Source organism: Populus trichocarpa, chromosome 13 (genome assembly GCF_000002775.5).
Source record: "Populus trichocarpa isolate Nisqually-1 chromosome 13, P.trichocarpa_v4.1, whole genome shotgun sequence".
NCBI classification, from domain to species: Eukaryota; Viridiplantae; Streptophyta; class Magnoliopsida; order Malpighiales; family Salicaceae; genus Populus; species Populus trichocarpa.
Genome location: NC_037297.2, coordinates 332,226 through 349,939, shown reverse-complemented (window position 1 = coordinate 349,939; position 17,714 = coordinate 332,226). Strand labels below are relative to the sequence as shown.

At 36.1% G+C, this 17,714-nt stretch overlaps 3 protein-coding genes across 5 annotated transcripts; 2 read left to right on the top strand and 1 right to left on the bottom strand.

Annotated features, from left to right (window-relative positions):
* The first annotated feature begins 4,196 nt into the window (after positions 1-4,196).
* LOC7478881 (uncharacterized) lies at positions 4,197-7,475 on the top strand. 2 transcript variants are annotated; one of them, XM_002319434.4, is made up of 5 exons: positions 4,197-4,413; positions 5,186-5,527; positions 5,653-5,757; positions 5,860-5,907; positions 6,968-7,475. In XM_002319434.4, the coding sequence occupies exons 2-5, from the start codon at positions 5,261-5,263 to the stop codon at positions 7,205-7,207; spliced, it is 660 nt and encodes a 219-aa protein (XP_002319470.1). In that variant the 5' UTR covers positions 4,197-4,413; positions 5,186-5,260; the 3' UTR covers positions 7,208-7,475. The 2 variants fall into 2 exon arrangements, with proteins under 2 accessions (XP_002319470.1, XP_024439928.1); XM_024584160.2 differs by lacking the exon at positions 4,197-4,413 and adding an exon at positions 4,451-4,594.
* A 1,208-nt stretch (positions 7,476-8,683) lies between these two features.
* On the bottom strand, positions 8,684-11,333 carry LOC7465225 (polygalacturonase At1g48100). Of its 2 annotated transcripts, XM_002318896.4 has the most exons (6): positions 10,596-11,332; positions 10,334-10,501; positions 10,197-10,241; positions 9,907-10,114; positions 9,724-9,805; positions 8,684-9,395 (listed from the first exon to the last, which is right to left on the bottom strand). In XM_002318896.4, exons 1-6 carry the CDS (start codon positions 11,016-11,018, stop codon positions 8,876-8,878), a joined length of 1,446 nt encoding a protein of 481 aa, XP_002318932.2. In that variant the 5' UTR covers positions 11,019-11,332; the 3' UTR covers positions 8,684-8,875. The 2 variants fall into 2 exon arrangements, with proteins under 2 accessions (XP_002318932.2, XP_024438724.1); XM_024582956.2 differs by lacking the exon at positions 10,197-10,241 and having other exon boundaries at positions 10,596-11,333.
* Positions 11,334-13,077: 1,744 nt separating this feature from the next.
* LOC127904200 (pleiotropic drug resistance protein 3-like) lies at positions 13,078-17,669 on the top strand. The gene is made up of 10 exons (XM_052446501.1): positions 13,078-13,689; positions 14,541-14,748; positions 15,062-15,215; positions 15,330-15,818; positions 15,942-16,222; positions 16,331-16,563; positions 16,725-16,865; positions 17,015-17,269; positions 17,347-17,521; positions 17,653-17,669. Exons 1-10 carry the CDS (start codon positions 13,078-13,080, stop codon positions 17,667-17,669), a joined length of 2,565 nt encoding a protein of 854 aa, XP_052302461.1.
* Positions 17,670-17,714: the final 45 nt, after the last annotated feature.

Genomic DNA, 17,714 nt, shown 5'->3' with positions numbered 1-17,714 from the left:
TTATGGGTGGACTTTATAAAACAGAAACATTCTAAAAACTTTTTGATAGTAATTTCTTTATCCTTGCTAACTTGACTTGAATGTCACAAGCAAAAAAAATTGGGTTCGATGTAGATGATTTCTCTAAAACCTTTATTTGCTCAGAGTAGGAAGATCCAACCATCATGAAAAAGTAAGAAAAATTGAAGATTTGAGGTTTCATTAGTGGTGTTATATATAGATGAGTACTGTGGTAGTTTTTATGGTTGTTGTTTTAAAAAAGTTGTTCTATAAAAAGTACTTTTAATTGAGGTTTGTTTGATATTTATATATATTTGGTTAAAACTGTAGATGAAATTAAGGTTGAATAAGAAATAGTTTAATATGTTTGGTAATTATAATCATGGCACTGTTCACACGAACAGTGCCCATGTGAATTATCCAGGTTGGTAGATGTGAGAAGCAACTCTCAGATGTTTCTTAGGAACCGGTGTTTCAACAAAAAAATATGAGTCCCACATAAAAAGTCAGTTGTGTTTTAATGTTACCAAACATGATGTTTACGCGGTGAGCTTTAAAAGCAGAAGTTTCCGTGTAAATATACACCTTCTAGTTTATTGTTTGTTTTATGGTAAAAAAAAGTGTTTTGAGATAGATTTTGTTTTTTAATATAGAAATCATTTAATGTACAAAAAGCTACTATAAAAGCAATTTTTTGTTGTTTTTTTTTTAATTTTTGAACACTCAATTTCACTATTTAATTAAGAAATACTCTAAAAAAACGTGCGTAAAACATTGTTTCTTATGCCACTATTTATCAAGCAACAAAAATCTTCAACTCTTGGTAAGGCACCGATGAAATAAATAGCTAATATAATCTATATAATTAATTTTCATTCTTAAATAATTTAATGTACAAATGATTTCATTCTCAATGTATAGAGCAATTAATCAACCCGCATGCCTCCTTGTCCACGTCATGGCCTCATCCATAAGGTCGGCTGCATATTTAAGCATTGATTAGTCAACAAACAACCACAGACTCTTATTTCTTGCAATTTGCAAATATCTAGATTAATAAACTATGGTTTAATCAGCTGACTCCATGATTGAGCCAAGTTGATGATCGAAATATAATAAGATTAATTGAAAAAAAATTAAATTAAAAAAACAGTTAATCTGACAACATTTTGATGGTTTTTCTTTTCTTTAATGAATCACAGGGGATGGTGATCCACTATTATTTTCCTCCATTTTTGATCAATCATTATCCATTCAAGGGAAATTTTATGTTCTATCATTTTGCACTCCCTGATCATTTTAAAACATAAAAAACAGGGGAAAAAATGTTCTTTCTATTCCTTTTATCTGTCTTTTATGTGTCAAAACAGTGATCGAACTCTATAGCCTTTGCAAGGACGACCTGGCCTCTCTGTTTTCTCTTCCTCAGCACCAAAAAAAAAAGTATTCTAAGCAATAGTCTAATACATTCCAGGCATTGCCTACGTGATGCATGGAGTCTTCTGTTCTTGTAAATAAATAAATAAAAGTAAGAACTAGAGCCTATATATAGTTCTGGGGAAACCTTTGATCTAGCCCTTAAAGAGATTATTGCATCATCAGATCATGACTTTAATTAGATTATACCAATTTAATCTCTTAAACGTAATTAAAAAGAGTGATTAGCCGCTTCTAATGACAAACAAATCGACAAGGGTTAATTTTATGGGTCACGTTATGGACTGTCCCATTATATATATATATATACTCGAGGAAACTGACAAGTATCAAAGTGTTGAACTAATGGAGCAGTGTCCATAGGTCACTAAGGCTGGAGTTCCTACGACGAATACCTTGGATAACAACTTATGCATCATTAGCAAAAATCACAGCTTCTTCGAGGGCCAAAGCTTCCAAATCCTTTAATTGTTTAAACTACAGGGGTTGAAATGGAGTACCGTTGAATCTACAGGGACTAAGCATAGCTCACTCTTTGGCCCCATCTCATAGCAGCAAATAAATACTCAAACCAAATAAAAATGGATAGAATCATTTGAAGCTAATCTCATTTGATATTAAAGTAATGTGTTATGATCAGCTGAATTGAAGCTAATCTTGTAGGGTTTCGTTTGTGTATTTGTGAATGTGTCTAGATTGATGTGATGGACACCCATGCAAGCGATTGCCCTAAGACAAAGCAGCAGTGGTGGCGGTGATGAAACGGAAGAATATGAGCTGGTGACGATAAAAGCAGAGAGATTTGATGCAGAGTCTGCAGAAAAAAAAACACGACAAATCACTGGCTAGCAGAAAACAAGAAAAAAACAACAACACTCGCCGTAACTTTTATTATTCCTGCAGACCAAAGTGCCTTTTGCACCTGCGATTGGTCAATGAATGAATGAGTACACAACTTTGAAGACACCTTTCACTCCATGTGGAGCATGTGCCAGCCACCGTGCCTTTCCCCACCATTTCTTAATATTTGAGAAATAATTTTGGACCTAAACCATGTATTTTCTTATAAATATGTCATGAATCCTTAATCCTAGGTGTATAACCTATAGTTTGAGTGAGTGAGTCCACAACCCAGAAGACCCTGAGCTAAGTCCATCCTCAAGCACAAGTACCCTTCTACTCTGCCTGCTAAGAAGGTAGATTTTTGCCTTTATAGTAGTCACAATAAGTGTTATAAGATAATGAACTTTGAAGACACAGCAGGTCGTGAATTATATATATATATATATATAGTTAGTTAGTCCTTAAAACTATGGTTAAAGAGATTTGAAATTTACTTTATTTGAGGAAATTATTGAAACACAGTTACTACCCTAAGATCCAAAGCTTTCTTTTACTTGACAGTAAATTGTTTTCAAGTTAATTTGTAAATTAATCAAAAATATCATTTTTAAATGATTTTAAAATTGCATTCTCACATTATTGTGCCCGGTGATGACTTAAAAAATCTAACTAGCTTGGTTGCAAGACTTGTATCTTAGATAATCGATTAATCTATTGGTTCTATTTTTTTTTCTGGCTAAGATGGCAAAAAACGAGTGTTTGATGCTTGCAAAAAGTCATCTTTAATGAATTTAAAGACTATCTGATGATTAAGTTAATGATTTCTTGAGAGAAAATAAAGTAATATTACATAGAGATATTTTAAAAATAAATATACAATAAATAATGAAAATTTTGAACCTTTTTTATTAAAAGATTCATTGTCTATTGATGGAAATGTAATAGGTTATTAAATAATTTTTACACACTATTCTTTACATAACATTATGTTGAAGGAAATATAATGCATTTTTAGAAGACTTTTATACACCCAATGAGTGTAAAGATAGTAAGATCTAAAATATATTTGTACATATAAAAATAAGCTCTTTCTTTAAGTAGAATTCAAGGGAGTTGGGTCTTTCTTTTGGCTGCGTCCAAGAAAGATTAGGTCCTTATCTTGATTGAGTTTAAGAAAAATGATTTTTGGGTGTTTTTTGGGCCTGTTAAATCTAGGTTTACCAGTAATACAAAATTTAAATCTCAAAATTGCAACTCAAAAAATTGAGATTGAAAACAAATTTCTATTTAAAAAAGACTTGCAAAACTCATGGTCTAAGTTATAAGACCGGGACAAACCGATAAAAAAAATTAAAGAGAACTACAAAATCAATCCTTCTTTTTATAAGAATAATTTATATATAAAAAAGGATAACGAACTGTATTAACTTTTTAAACTCGTTATCCATGTCATATTAGATTAGAAGAACCACAAATAAAAAATCGCGAAGCTCAATTCTCAACAAATCAAATGTCGAAGGATGGAATTAAAAAAAAAGTCAATCATACAAAAAATTATAATTAAAACAATGAGGGTGAAAAGATATAGGCACCATCTATTTATTGATGTGTAATGTACGTGTACTAATAACTTTTTTAAATAAAAAAATATTTTTTTTAACTTAGAAAAATACTAGAATATCCTCAATGAACTTAAAAATTATAAAAAATCAATGTGAAAAATACATGTCCTGTTTTTTTTTTTTGTTAAAATAAAATAGATGAAACTAATGTATTCATTTAACAATCTTTTAATGTCAGGTGAATCTATGAAAATGATCAAACGACACCTACTACCAAGGTTTCCAATTTTTCCACGTAAAAGCAAAATAATAATTTCACTTGCTAATCCACAGTAAACTTTGTTTTGCTCTACAATGGAAAAAACCAAGTACTATATATCTCGTTAATTTTTCATCTCTTCATCTCTCTCTCTCTCTCTCTCTCTCTCTCTTATAAACTGATGGGAATCTTTATCAGTTCTTCATTAGTGTTAAATCAACTTTTTTTTTTCAATATATAACCCTGGTGGTTGAGTCATTCATTGCCCCTTTTTTCTTTCCTTTCTTACTTTCCTTCTTTTGAAGATTACGGGTAAGAAAATTTATGAAAGGTCTTATCTTTTTCTTCTTTTTGAATTTCAAGATAGATGCTTTTTAGTCCCTTCGTTTTCTTAGATTTCTGGGTTTTGATTGTTTTCTTTATATATATGCTTATCTGGTGGTCCTTGATCAGTTGTTTCTTGATTGTGAATCAACTTGAATTTTGAGTTCAGGTGGATTAACAGTGGTTTTTCTCATCTGGGTTTTTTTTTTCCTTTGAAAGTTGTGATCTTATTTAGCTGGGTGGTACTTAATTGAATTTGAATTAGACTATCAGATTTATTTGCAGAATCTTGACATGGGTTATTAGTCTTGTTCATCTTCTTTTGATCAATAAAGATATAACTTGATTCCTTTGTTGTGTTTTATCTTGATTTGAGGCTATTGGTTCTGCCACTGTAGTACTTTGGATTGCCAGTTTTTTCTTACAAAGTTACAGAAAGTTGTGAAACTTTGTTTCAGGAGTATAATTCTTCAGGTTCTAGTCATTTAATGTTTCTTAATTGAAATGCATTGCCATGGTAGCTAAATTATGTCTACAGCATGTAGTTTCAGTAATTTTTAAGCAAACATTGATAGGATTTTCGGCTTAAGGAGTGAGTCAGTTTTCGTTTTGTCACTTGCTATAACAAAGTATTAAGGCATTGTAATTTGTTTTAGAATGGTGATGATAATTGTAAATGTAGTAGTTCTATGTTCTATCATTCTTAACTGATTCTAATAGTGTGGCTGACGAACTCAATTTTTTGTGTTGTTTCCTGCAGGTGCTTGGATTTCAATTTAATTTTCATGCTATAGTAACTTTTCGATCAAGTAAATCTTAAAAAAGTGAGTTGTTAATGGGGTCTGAAGGACTTCCAGCTGTAACAATCCATGTGACAGGATTCAAGAAATTCCATGGAGTAGCTGAAAACCCAACTGAGACAATTGTTAGTAATCTAAAAGAGTACATGAAGAAGAAGGGCATGCCAAAAGGTGTGGTCCTGGGGAGTTGCAATGTTCTTGAGGCTGCAGGACAAGGCGGAGTTTCTCCACTTTACCAGACATTTCAATCTGCCATAAACTCAAAGGATTATGAATCTTCAAGTCCTGGAAGAATTATTTGGGTAGTTATCCATATATCTTTTGAAATCATTTCTCAGCTTCGTGCATACTGCTTGTCTGACTCTTTCCTAGGTCTTCGGTTTTCTGCATGCCGCTTGATTGTGTTTTTGTGACATGGTTCATTCAGCTACACTTCGGGGTCAATAGTGGGGCAACAAGATTTGCCATTGAGCATCAAGCTGTCAATGAAGCTACTTTTCGCTGTCCGGATGAGATGGGATGGAAACCACAGGTTAGACTTATCATTAAGATCTTTTATTTTAGTTGTTCCGAGCCTTTACATTTTTCTTTGTTCTGTCTTCGTTTTTAAGAGTTCCATTGTTTTGGTATGCAGAAAGTACCCATCATTCCTTCAGATGGTGGAATTTCACGAGTTCGAGAGGTATATTTGTGTTTCAATTCACTCTTTCTTTTCCCTTATTTCTCAGGCAAGCTGATGCTATGTCGGCTGGCAAACATAAATAATCAATCCATTAGTGCTTTGTTTTTTGGTATCTTATTATGATATATTTTTTCTCCTTTTCTTTGGAATTGGACCGTGTTTTTGGTATCCAAGGCTACTTATTTTCCATGACATCCTATCTTTTCCATGGCACCTAAGTTGCAGAATGTGCCATGACCAATCTTTTCTTTTCAATGTTCCTTTACTTGTAAAGCAGAGGTATTAAGAGCGTGTGTATTGATTTTTAGTTTAATAGAAGCTGCCTTTTCTTAATCTTTTTTTATTTACTACAAGCTGCCTTTTCTTCTTTGATTGGAGGCCCCAACTTTGACTTTGGAATGATGTGCTTTATTCAGTTTGAAAGCTGACAAGACTTGGGACTTCCTCGTCACTATGTTTACGGTGTCAAACTGCTATCGATTGATTGTTTTCTTGGGGCACTTTTTTATTGTCCATCTATTTCTTGGAATGTTTTAGGGCTGAACCATCACAACTTAAACTGTCTTGATACTAATTCGCTGTCCAATTGCTATTGGCAAAGGAAACATAAAGAAATTTGCAGTGACAGTGGATATCGATCCCTATATTTCTTCTCTTTGCAACTTTTTTGGCATTAAGAAGAGAGATTGGATGAGGGGAAGCTTATAACTATATTATATAGTCTATGTAAACTAGAATCTATTTTATTATATATGGGAGTTGCCTTGACAGAACCAGATTAAGTAAATGAAATATAGAGAAAACTATCCTCTCTTCTTGCAGCGTCTTTTCTTTTCTTTGTTTGGCAATTTTTTTAAGCTGGCAGATGCTTTTTGTTGCAAAAAATACCGTACTGGGTTCTAATGCTGCTGTTAGGTAGGATGTGGAGATATCTGGATATCTTTGAATGCATTGTAAAGATGCTGCTACTCTCACTAGAATAACTATTTTAGCACTTTGTTTATTCTTACCATTGTTCTGCTACACTTACTAAAAGGTTTCTTCTTTTCGCCGCATGCAGACTACTCTTCCTGTTGAGGAGATCACAAAGTCCTTGGCAAAGAAAGGTTATGAGGTGATGACATCCGATGATGCAGGCCGATTTGTGTGCAACTATGTTTACTACCATTCCCTTCGGTTTGCAGAGCAAAATGGGACAAAGTCTCTCTTTGTGCATGTACCTCTTTTCTTGACCATAGACGAGGAGACGCAGATGCAATTTGCTGCTTCCTTGTTGGAGGTACTTGCTTCTTTGTATTAGTAAGATCTGTTAGCATCCATCTTGCTCTTTATCACCACAAGCATTTGAGCTTATCCTGTTATCGACAACAATTGTTAAGATGAGTGCCTGTAATGAAATGTTCAAATAAACAGATGAGTGTATGGTGAATGAAAAAGGTGTATTTATGGTTGCACAAAGACTTTTCATGTACTTTCTTCGACCTTTTCCAAAAGGTTTTGGCTACTGATTGAAATGTTCTTGAATCTCAGTTTACTGTGTGAATTAATAAGATTCCAATTTGCTATTATCTTTGTAGCAATGCACATGTTACTTGTCTACTACCTCCACTGACTTGTGCTTTGCTCCTGAAAAGTTAAAACAATTACTCAATATCTCGATCAGCGATCTTGGATATGAGCTCCATTGGCATCTAAGCACTAAGCTTACTCAAATTACAACATAATATTAAAATCAGACAGCTGCATGCTTATTGCTGCAATGTTCGCAAGTTACATAATTGATACATCAAGTAATCAATACGTTAAAATTCACAATCAATTCTTTGAAATCACAACCTTTTCTCTTTTAGATCATAACCCGCATTGCAGTTTTGTTGAGCCATCATCCCAATTATGTTACTCGAAGAATTATACAAACTGCTTGTCTGTCTTCCAATATCAAGAAGCACCACACTGACCCCTCCAGCAAGTCGAAATTGTCGACTGGTTTGATTTGCAGTTGTCTTCATGGGATTCTCAGCATGGCATACTATCCTACGTGGAAGGTTGTTGCCAATGTCATGGTTGCTAATTTTGGTACAACTCCATCATCGACGGAGAAATTTGCCCAGTCTCTAGCTCACATGGCACTAATTACCATAGTCAACCACCACTATCATTACCCCCGAATGTATGACTAGACCCAATAACACAGTAGCTGAACCGATCTACTGTGATTTTTTTCACAAAAAACTTTTGTCAAGACTAATGATACTATGACCAATAATATATGTATGGCCATTTTTCAAAGAAACAATATTTGGAGGTGGAAAAGCATAAAGAGATGATGAAGATAAAAGAAATGTATCAAAGTTGTACAACAAATGAGAGGAGAGAATGCTGTTGATGATTATTAGAGGGGGAAAAGGGTTTTAAAAGCTTTGTAGGAGAAGAAGTGCATGAGGTACCTGCCCTTGTAATTTCTTGAATCACACCACGAACCCTCCAAAACAAAACGTAGTTGTACCAATTAATTAAACTACTTTACTTAGAGTAATTAATTAAATTATTTTACTTTAGACTTAATCGATAATTTATGAAATTTTTGTGGAAAATTTGATAAAAAAAATTTATGGTGGCAAAATTAAAACTACCTATATAAAGGGGTTCGTTTTTTATTAGGTTTGCCTCGACAAAGTTTTTTTTTGGTGGAAAAAAGAAAAAATGGTTTTCATGGGCAAATCTTTAGACATGGTTATGCTTGGATTAATTGTAGTCTAAAAATTCATCAATACAATTGGATTGGAAGACTTGAACTGATAGCCAATAGTCACCGCACTTGTTTGATGCAACTCGATCTTCAAGAGGTTTCATATAACATGGATCAGGGTGCAATTTTCTTGAACTAAAACCTCTAATTCCATGTTATGCAGTGATAGCCTTCTCTTCTTTGACAAGTAACTACATCTAGCTACTTTTACATACAGGTCTAATACAAATTATTCTGACAGTACTGATCTATAGTGTTTTGCCCTATGTATTGTGGGATTCCATCCAGCAAGCAAGAAATTGGCGGGATGGTAAGATTCTGCATTGCCCCATAAGCATTCCAGCAAAATGGATCTGCCACAAATTGGCCATGAGCAGGAAGCAACTCTATTTCTGCTAACTCGAGGTTAGTGCATGGGACTGAATCACTGCAAGCCAAGTGCAAGGGTGGACTCCTAACATCATATGTACCCTTAATGCTTGTGTACAAAATATCAGATATGTGAACTGCACTTGTTTGGTTAGTGCAGTTCTTGGTCTGGCAGTAGTATTGGTCTATGATTATTGGATTGCGGACCGTTTCCATGTTAATGTTGTGGAAAGAGATTTTAGATACAGAACCATATCCTCCCTGCCATGTCTTAATCCGGACACCATTATCAGAATGCTTGATTACCGAATCTCTCACCGTGATGTTCGACACGCATGCCCTCGAGTTGCCGATTCCAAGGCTGCCAATGCTGCAGCAACAAAATCAGAAACCAATTGTTGGCCAAGTTTTTTGAACATCTCTTGATAGAATGCTAATAAACGACTCTGTCAACTCATTAAATTCTATTCCTTCATCGCTGCTAGGCCGATTTCCCTCTTTTATTTTCGTGGAATTTGTTGCCGGGTCTAATTGATTAGATTAGGGGGTTAATAAGCATTAAAAATCTTGGTCCACCATAAGTTGAAGCTAGTAAGTTGAAATTTGAGCTTAAGTATCCCTTTGAAGGCGCCTAACTTTTGTACTCATCTTTTGTGAAGATAGTATTAATTTTGGCAAGAGCTTAAACTAAATATTACCTTATGCCATGGCTTGGACCACAGGTAATGTTCTTTATGTCGACATTATGACAACCAGCTCCAATTGATACACAGTCATCACCTAGAGTAGAAAACAGAGGAAAATTGGCATGCACTTAGAGAGTGATTCATAGAAAAGATGAAAAACAACTCTCAAGTGCAAAAGGACATGTAATCAATTACCATTGGATATGACTGAATTGTATATTTGGACATTGTTTGTGTTCTCTATGTGAATCCCATCTGTATTTGGGCTTAGAGGTGGTGATTTAATGCTGAGCATTTGTACAGTGACATCTTGACAGTTATCAAACCGAAAATGGAATTGGGGACTGTTCTTCACTTCAAGTCCTTGGACTATCAAATTAGAGCTCATGAAAAACCTCATAGCCTGCATTTTTCGATAAAAATAAAAGGGTATAGAACTTTTCATGAAACCCTTGATGAAAAGAATGCATTGGTTTTGTACTTACAACTGGGCTATCACAAGGGCCAGGAAGTGTTGCGCCATTAGGCCCCTAAGTTCAGCAAGTTAGCTAGAGAAATTGAAAAACACAGAACTACTCAAGAAAATAATTTACTGACCAAGAAATTGAGTAAAATGGCTTACTTTGTGAGGCTTGCAGGGTAGATTCCACCATTTCTCTCCTCTGCCATCTATAACACCACCTCCTTGCATTGACATTCCATCGATCTTGTAAAACACTAGCCATTGTCTCTTGTTCGTCTTACTTGGCCATGATTCAGGCCCATCTGGTGGCATTATAGTTCCATCAATCTTCTCATTACAGGCAAAATACTCAATCAGTTTTTTCTTCTGCTCATGAAATTAAGTACTATATTGAAATTCAATTCAATAACAAATTTTTTACCTGGAACACAAGGCTAGTTTTACAAGGTCCGGTAAAGACAGTAGGCTGTATCATGAAAGAATAGTCATCAGGAGCAAGTAGAATGGCTGGTTCATTCTGAAAGCAAGCAGTGTCCCAAGCCATCTTGAATGCTTGTGTATCATCTGTGTCACCATCACCAACAGCACCAAAAGATAGTACATTGTAGACGTTGGCAAGACTTCGAACAAGATTAGGGCTAGGACCAGGACTTGGAGAATCTGTATAGTAACTTGGACTGGCAGCCTGAGGAGCAGGGGCAGGAGCAGGAGCAGGTGGTAGTGAAATGAGAGAAACAATGTGCAAGTGTTTTGGTTTAGTTTTTCCATGAACTCTTCCTTCAATGTATGTAAAGAAGAAAGCGAAGGCCAAAAGGAGAATTTTAGACAATGTCATGGTTGCCATACTTGATGAGGGAATAAATGTAAGCACAAGAAAAAAGATGGGCTACTTATAGAACAAACAGATTCAACTTGAGTACAATAGAATAGAGGAGGCTTTGGTTTTGATTACTACTAGGTGTACCCAAGTTCATGTTCACGCTCTGGACATTGAATTCAAAGAAGACAAGTTGAGTTTTGAAAGATTATGGAACTTTTTTAACGAGTGGAGGAAGAGATTAGGAGGAGATAAAAGAGAAGCAAGGCACCCACGTTTGAGGGAGTTGAAAACAGTTAAATGACGTGTGTTGTCTGCGGTGTGTGACCACTTGAATTACTATTACAACTTGCTAGAGGACTGGACTTGGTGATAAGGTGGGGATTACGCGCATGGTACTTTGGAATTATTTCAACTAAGGATGCGTTTTATACTAGGAATTCTCAGTGGAAGCTCCTTCTGGGAGGGGTTCTTGTGTATGATACAGTGAAGGCATGAGACCGACCAGTTCTGTCAAAGAACCATCTCAACTCAATAGCTTAAGCTGTTAGGTGAGGTTCCAGGATATGATTTATATTATTCTTTAACACACCCCCTCAAGTTTCAAGCCCTTTTGGGCTTGAAACTTGCACAGGTCCACATTACCTTGTGCTTGATTTTTATCAAATAAATGGGGATGGTGAGATTCGAACTCGTGACCGCTTGGTTATCAAGGCTCTGATACCATGTCAAAGAACCATCTCAACCCAATAGCTTAAGCTGTTAGGTGAGGTTCCAGGATATGATTTATATTATTCTTTAACAAGTTCCATTTAGAAATGACTTTCCTTTTCAATTTGTAAGAGGTGTAATTGGATTAATTTGCACACAAATTGAGATTGAAATGGAGATAACAAGTAGGGAAAAGACTTATCTTTTTATACTTTCTGTTAACATAAAGTATAAAAATTAACTTCAAAACTATATTATAAACATATTTATTTTATTTCTTTATTTTTATCTTTTGTTGTTTTTGGTTAAAGAATACGTGAATTCTAATTATCTTGTTGAAATGAAATAAGAGTTATATATAAGATTAATAGAAAATCAGAACATTCATATTCTGCTAATTTTGAGTTTAACTTGATGGACTCAGCGGATCAATCCGGTTGACCAAGACAAAATTCATTGATTTTGTTTTTTTAAATGATGTCAATTTACTGTTTTCTTTTTTGTATTGGGCGGCAGGACACAGTCAAAAGGGGCTTGAAATAGTAGTATTTTATCTACATCGACTGATAGCATGCACCCATTAGTCTATTATCTAGATACTTCTCGAGACAGTAGCTTGTAGCATTTCAGTTTTTCTAGTTAGATTTGTCCAAGTTTTTAGTAGTGAAGGATTAAAGTGATTATGTTTGGTTATTGGAGTCATTTGGATAGCATTTGGTTAAAGACAGTGAAAATAGATAGGAAATCCATGTATTTCCTGTTTTAAAACTAAGAAATCCGTTCAAAAACGCTACTTTAAAGATGAATTTATTTTATCAAACATTCTTGACCCGGCCTTATCCCGAGTTGACTCTAAGGACGGGTTTTACAAGTATGATCTCAGTCAACATTTTTGTTTCTGCCAGGATTGATTTAGAAAATGTGGAGAAACAAATCATAATAATAAGAAAAATCATTCAGGGTTTTGTAGGTAACAACTAGCCAGCTAGTATTACAGTTCAATGGTCATTATCATTGCTAAACAAAGTGAATGACCTGGGAAACATGCAAAATTAAAGAAAACCTGGACTATCATTATTCCTTTCAATGTAACAGTCTGTCCTCATCTCCTTGTCATCATTCTGCCTCCATCTTCCACTTGGCGTTTCTCCAGCCGCCTTTCACAATATATAGAACTGGTGATCTAGTGAGTTTATATTATTCAGAGAGATCTGACTTCCACTTCGATCAGCAGAATATTAAAATGTCTGTAGCAATGCCATGCATGAATCTTCACCTCTCCTAGGATAATCATTTCTTCTTAAGACTTAAAAGACTCTCTCTTCTCTACAACTTGGATAGACTCAAAGTGCCATTTGCTTTTGAGGTTCCCAAAATGACCAATCAGTTGAACTCTCATCCAAGCTTCATGTGGTGGGCTCGGGATGATGCCAAATTTAGTGAACCTCCATCAAGAACACCATCTTTAATTGGTATCGAACGTATTCCTCCAACAAGAAGACCGTCTCCAGTTGGTAGTGAACATGTTCCTCCGACAACAAGAGAGTCATCAGTTGATAGTGAACATATTTCTGTGATAAGCAGACCGTCTTCAGTTGGCAGTAACCATATTTCTGTGGTAGGAGACAGTGTGATAACATTGCCAACTCAAGGCACCGTGACACCAGCTACAACAAGGGCTAATACGCCTGTATTCTCAGGCGGGGCATCACCAGAAATAAGACGTAAGATTGCGAATGCATCACCTGAGACAGCTAGGCATGTCGCACTGAGAATGTATGAGAGTATGAAGAGGCATGGATTGAGAGAAGAGGCTGGCAAGGTTGTTGGTAAGGAGGAAAACGAGATCGAGGAAATAAAAGAGGGGGGAGTTGATAGGGTTAGGAGGAAGAGTGAAGACCTTATGGGAATGGATTATTTGTTGAGAGATGGCTTTGTTAGTTATCTTCGTGATATGGCAAAGATTACACCCCCTATCCCCCAACAGGTAATTAGTTTTCTCTATATATCCCTTATCTTGTAGGGTGGCTCCAGGATTATCAGAAAGGTACCAGATGACGCTAAGAATCCTAGCTAGCTCTTGAGTCTAACCATATCTCACAGTGATTTCTAAAAAGTCTAACCATATCTCACTGTGATTTATAAGAAGTTAATGAAATAACAAGTAGCAACATTCTTCATTTTCCTCGGAAGAATCAGAAGGAAACTTGTGTTCACTAACAAGGGTCAGTTTTGCTCTGCAGTCTGATGAAAATCACAAGGACTGAAATGTAGTTTCAAAGGTTGCAGGTCTGTGAACATGAAGCATTCATTTGCCTCATTTCAGATCATGTTTCCATCCATGGTCTGACAGACTCTTAGACTTTATGTTAATGTCCTTGAATGCACTAGCATTACATTTTTGTAGATGAATGATCTGCTAATAAGGTGAACAACCACATCAGTTATTTTTCTTGTTATTGCTAGAAGTAGACAAGAATGTGAAACATTAGATTAGAATCTTCATTTTGGATGTCCTGGAGCTTCTAGTTTTGTCTCTTTCAGTTCATGATGATCTTACAATTTTTCTAAAGATGCCTCAGAATTTGACTATGTTTAACAGTTGAACTTTGTTAATTAATTAATTAATCAAAAACTTGATGACTTATGAGTTGATTCTACCCTTGTTATTTAGATGTCTTTTATTTAAGAGACAGACAAAAAAAATCATAAAAAGATTTAAAAGAAAACTCCTATACCGTTTTCCTAATGTAACAGTGTCAGGCCTGTACAACCTGACCATTGACACACACCTGGTCAATAAGCATGTAGTTTAACAGAAACTGGGATGTGTTGCAGGCAGTCCGGTTTTCCAATATAAAGTTGACAAGGAAGTTTCGGGTTTCCGATGGCACATACGAAACATTTGGAAATAAGGTGGTGGCATGCTTTGTTGGACCCATAAAGACTCTTCTGCAAGAACAGGATTCAACATGGTTGCAGGTTCTGAAGGGCGTGGATGGGTATATTATGCCTGGCTCAATGACCCTTTTACTTGGTCCACCAGGTAAGCCTACAAAACCAGATGAATGTGACAAGCTAGGAACTTCATGGTGGAAGTAGTCAAAATTTATGCTCTCATCAAACAAGTTACAAAGTAAAGTTGATAGTAAAAAATCTCAATTTTTTTTTCGTTTCATGCAAACCATAGGAACGTAGAAAGACACTGAGCAAGGATTGTTGGTAATATCCTGAGCACAATGACACTCAATGTGTTGCGGTAGAACAGAAAACTGGAATCTTAAGACTGTCACAAAGTAATTAGCATAGTTTACGATGCTTACACTGTTTGATGTTCCTTTGCCAATGAAATCTTACAGGAAGTGGAAAGAGCAGTCTACTTGAAGTCATAGCAGGGAGAGTAAAAGTGACTAAGAACTTGATCTTGGAAGGAGCAGTGATGTACAATGATAAATATGCCTCTGAGATTTCTCTGAGCAGACTTATTGCATACATAAATGGCCAGCTTAACAAGTAAGTTTCCTGTGACCAAACAACAAAATTACATGAACATGTGAAATGATATGTTCGGAGACAAAAGCAACAAGAAGCAGATAAGCATTTCACTTCAATCTTGTACAATTGCAGGCACATTCCATTTCTTTCAGTTAGGGAGACACTCGAGTTTGCAAGGGACTGTACTCAGGGCATTCGGCCAGAGAACTTTACTCCTAAGATGAGAAAATTCTTTGCACATGCACTTGTGGAAAGGCAGGATCCTGTACTAGAGTATGTGCTTGAAATTCTAAGCTTGAAGGAAATACAACACAAACTAGCAGGAGAAGAAATTTCTGACACTGACCGCCAAAAGCTCACAACAGCCGAGTTAGCTCTTGGAACATATTCTGTCATGCTTTACGATCAACCATTTTCAGGTTCTGATTTAGCGGCTACATATGATCTAGTGGACACCATAAGAACCATAAGCAGGATTCAGCAATCTTCTGCAATCATGTCACTCACCCAACTTTCACAGGAGGTGTTTGATCTTTTTGATAGGATCATATTACTTGGTGATGGGCATGTCCTGTTCCAAGGTCCTCGTCAAGATGCTATCCCTTACTTTTCCAACCTTGGGTTAGTCTGCAGAGTATGCTTAGTTAAAGCTGAGTGAAATTGATTCCTACATGCATAAATAAAATTCTCATAACAGCAATATATCCAGCATAATGCTAAAAACCAATATCTTTCATTTTATAGGTACACTAAGCCCTCCCATGTTGAGTCCAATGAGTTTCTCGAAGATATTGCAGCTGGAAATGGTTACCAGTATCAGGAACAAGGAACAAGACCATTTACGCTAGATGAACTTGTGGCGTGCTATAAGATTTCAGATCACTACAACGATATAATAAGAATTGTTGATGAAGTTGACGTGAAGTATACCTATTGGGTAGAAAGTGAGCCTGGACTAGGATTGTCCCTTAAGAGACCATCCAAACACCACCTCTCAGCTCATGCCCAGTCAAGTCGAGAAACAGGTAAACAAGCTAGTTGACAACGAATCAGGAAACTGTTGGTATAAGCTCTGTGCAATCCAATTTGACACTCATTAGAACACACCATACTTACAAGTTGAGTGGTTGCAGAATTAGTAGTTGCCAAGCTCTCCAGAAAGGTAGGACATTCAGGGGGGATAGAGAGTACAGGAAGAGTACAGATTGGAGATGTAGTCACAGGAATATCTTTGAACAAAGAAGAAATGCAATACCTTTCTGTTGTGCCCCAAAGAATCCAACACGAACGCGCCTCACATGTATACTCTATGTTGAAGCAGGCAAAAGGTTGCATTCGTCTCCAGGTGGAGCGTTACAAAGAAAAGGTAAGTGCAAACCACTCAACAACAAAGAGGACCAATGTGAGGAAAATATGATTATTAAGCCCCATTAGTTAGTACTATGGCAAAAAATTACAGCATACTTGATATGAGAAATCAATCACAACATTGCTTGATATGATATGCCGGAATGATCTGTTATGTAGGAAGAGGAGTACCAATCCCAATGGGAGCAGTTTCAAAGGCCTTTTGTTCAAACATGGTGGAAATCCACCAAGACTCTCGTCAAAAGGCAAATCAAGATCACCAAAAGGCTTCATGCTTTAATCAAATTAAGGCTTCTCCAGGTTAATACTACCATATGCTCCATAGCTTTCCTGCTCACGCAGATTAAAGGAACTTATCTGACCATGTCAATCTACAGTATCCACAACGATTTAGAGTATCATACGTTCTGCATCTTACTTAGAAACTAATTCATCCTTGAACTTTACAGGTAGTTCTGCTAGGCATTTTTGCAGGAACACTATTCTACAAACTAGGGGGTCAATACAACCAACAGAAAATGAACTCAATAAGGGCTCTTGGGTTTGTATCCACAATGAGCATAATGCTCATAAACCTGGTGCAGCTTCCTCTGTACATGCTCCAAAGGCCAATCTTTTACAAGCACAAGGCACAGAGGTTCTTCAGAGTTTCATCGTACATAGTTGCCAATTGCATAGTCAATCTCCCACAGACCCTCCTAGAAGTACTCTTCGTTGAATTCTTTTCCTCTGCTGAATCAATCATGGCTCTCATATAACCTAAATATCCTAATCCTTGCAGGCATTGATATACACTCTCTTTGCTTATTTTCTTGCCGGGCTATCAATGGCAGGAAAAGGGTCACCATTATTTGCATATCTGGCCCTCCTATTCTTAGTGGCATACTTCGGTTCATCAGTCTTCTTCTTTCTAAGTACCATCTCTTCAATTCCAGAGGTTGGGAATGCTTTGGCAGGTACTGCATTTATCTTGACAAAAGGCGTTCACTATTTATTTATGTAGTTCTCCATTATCTACTATCCATCTAATACCTGAACAGCATACTTTCGTTACCATGCCAACTTTTTCTCTTTTTCCTCACATCAGGACTTCTAAAGACATGAGGCAAAGGTCTTCATGCTGTATTTAATGAAGGCAATTCAGCCATT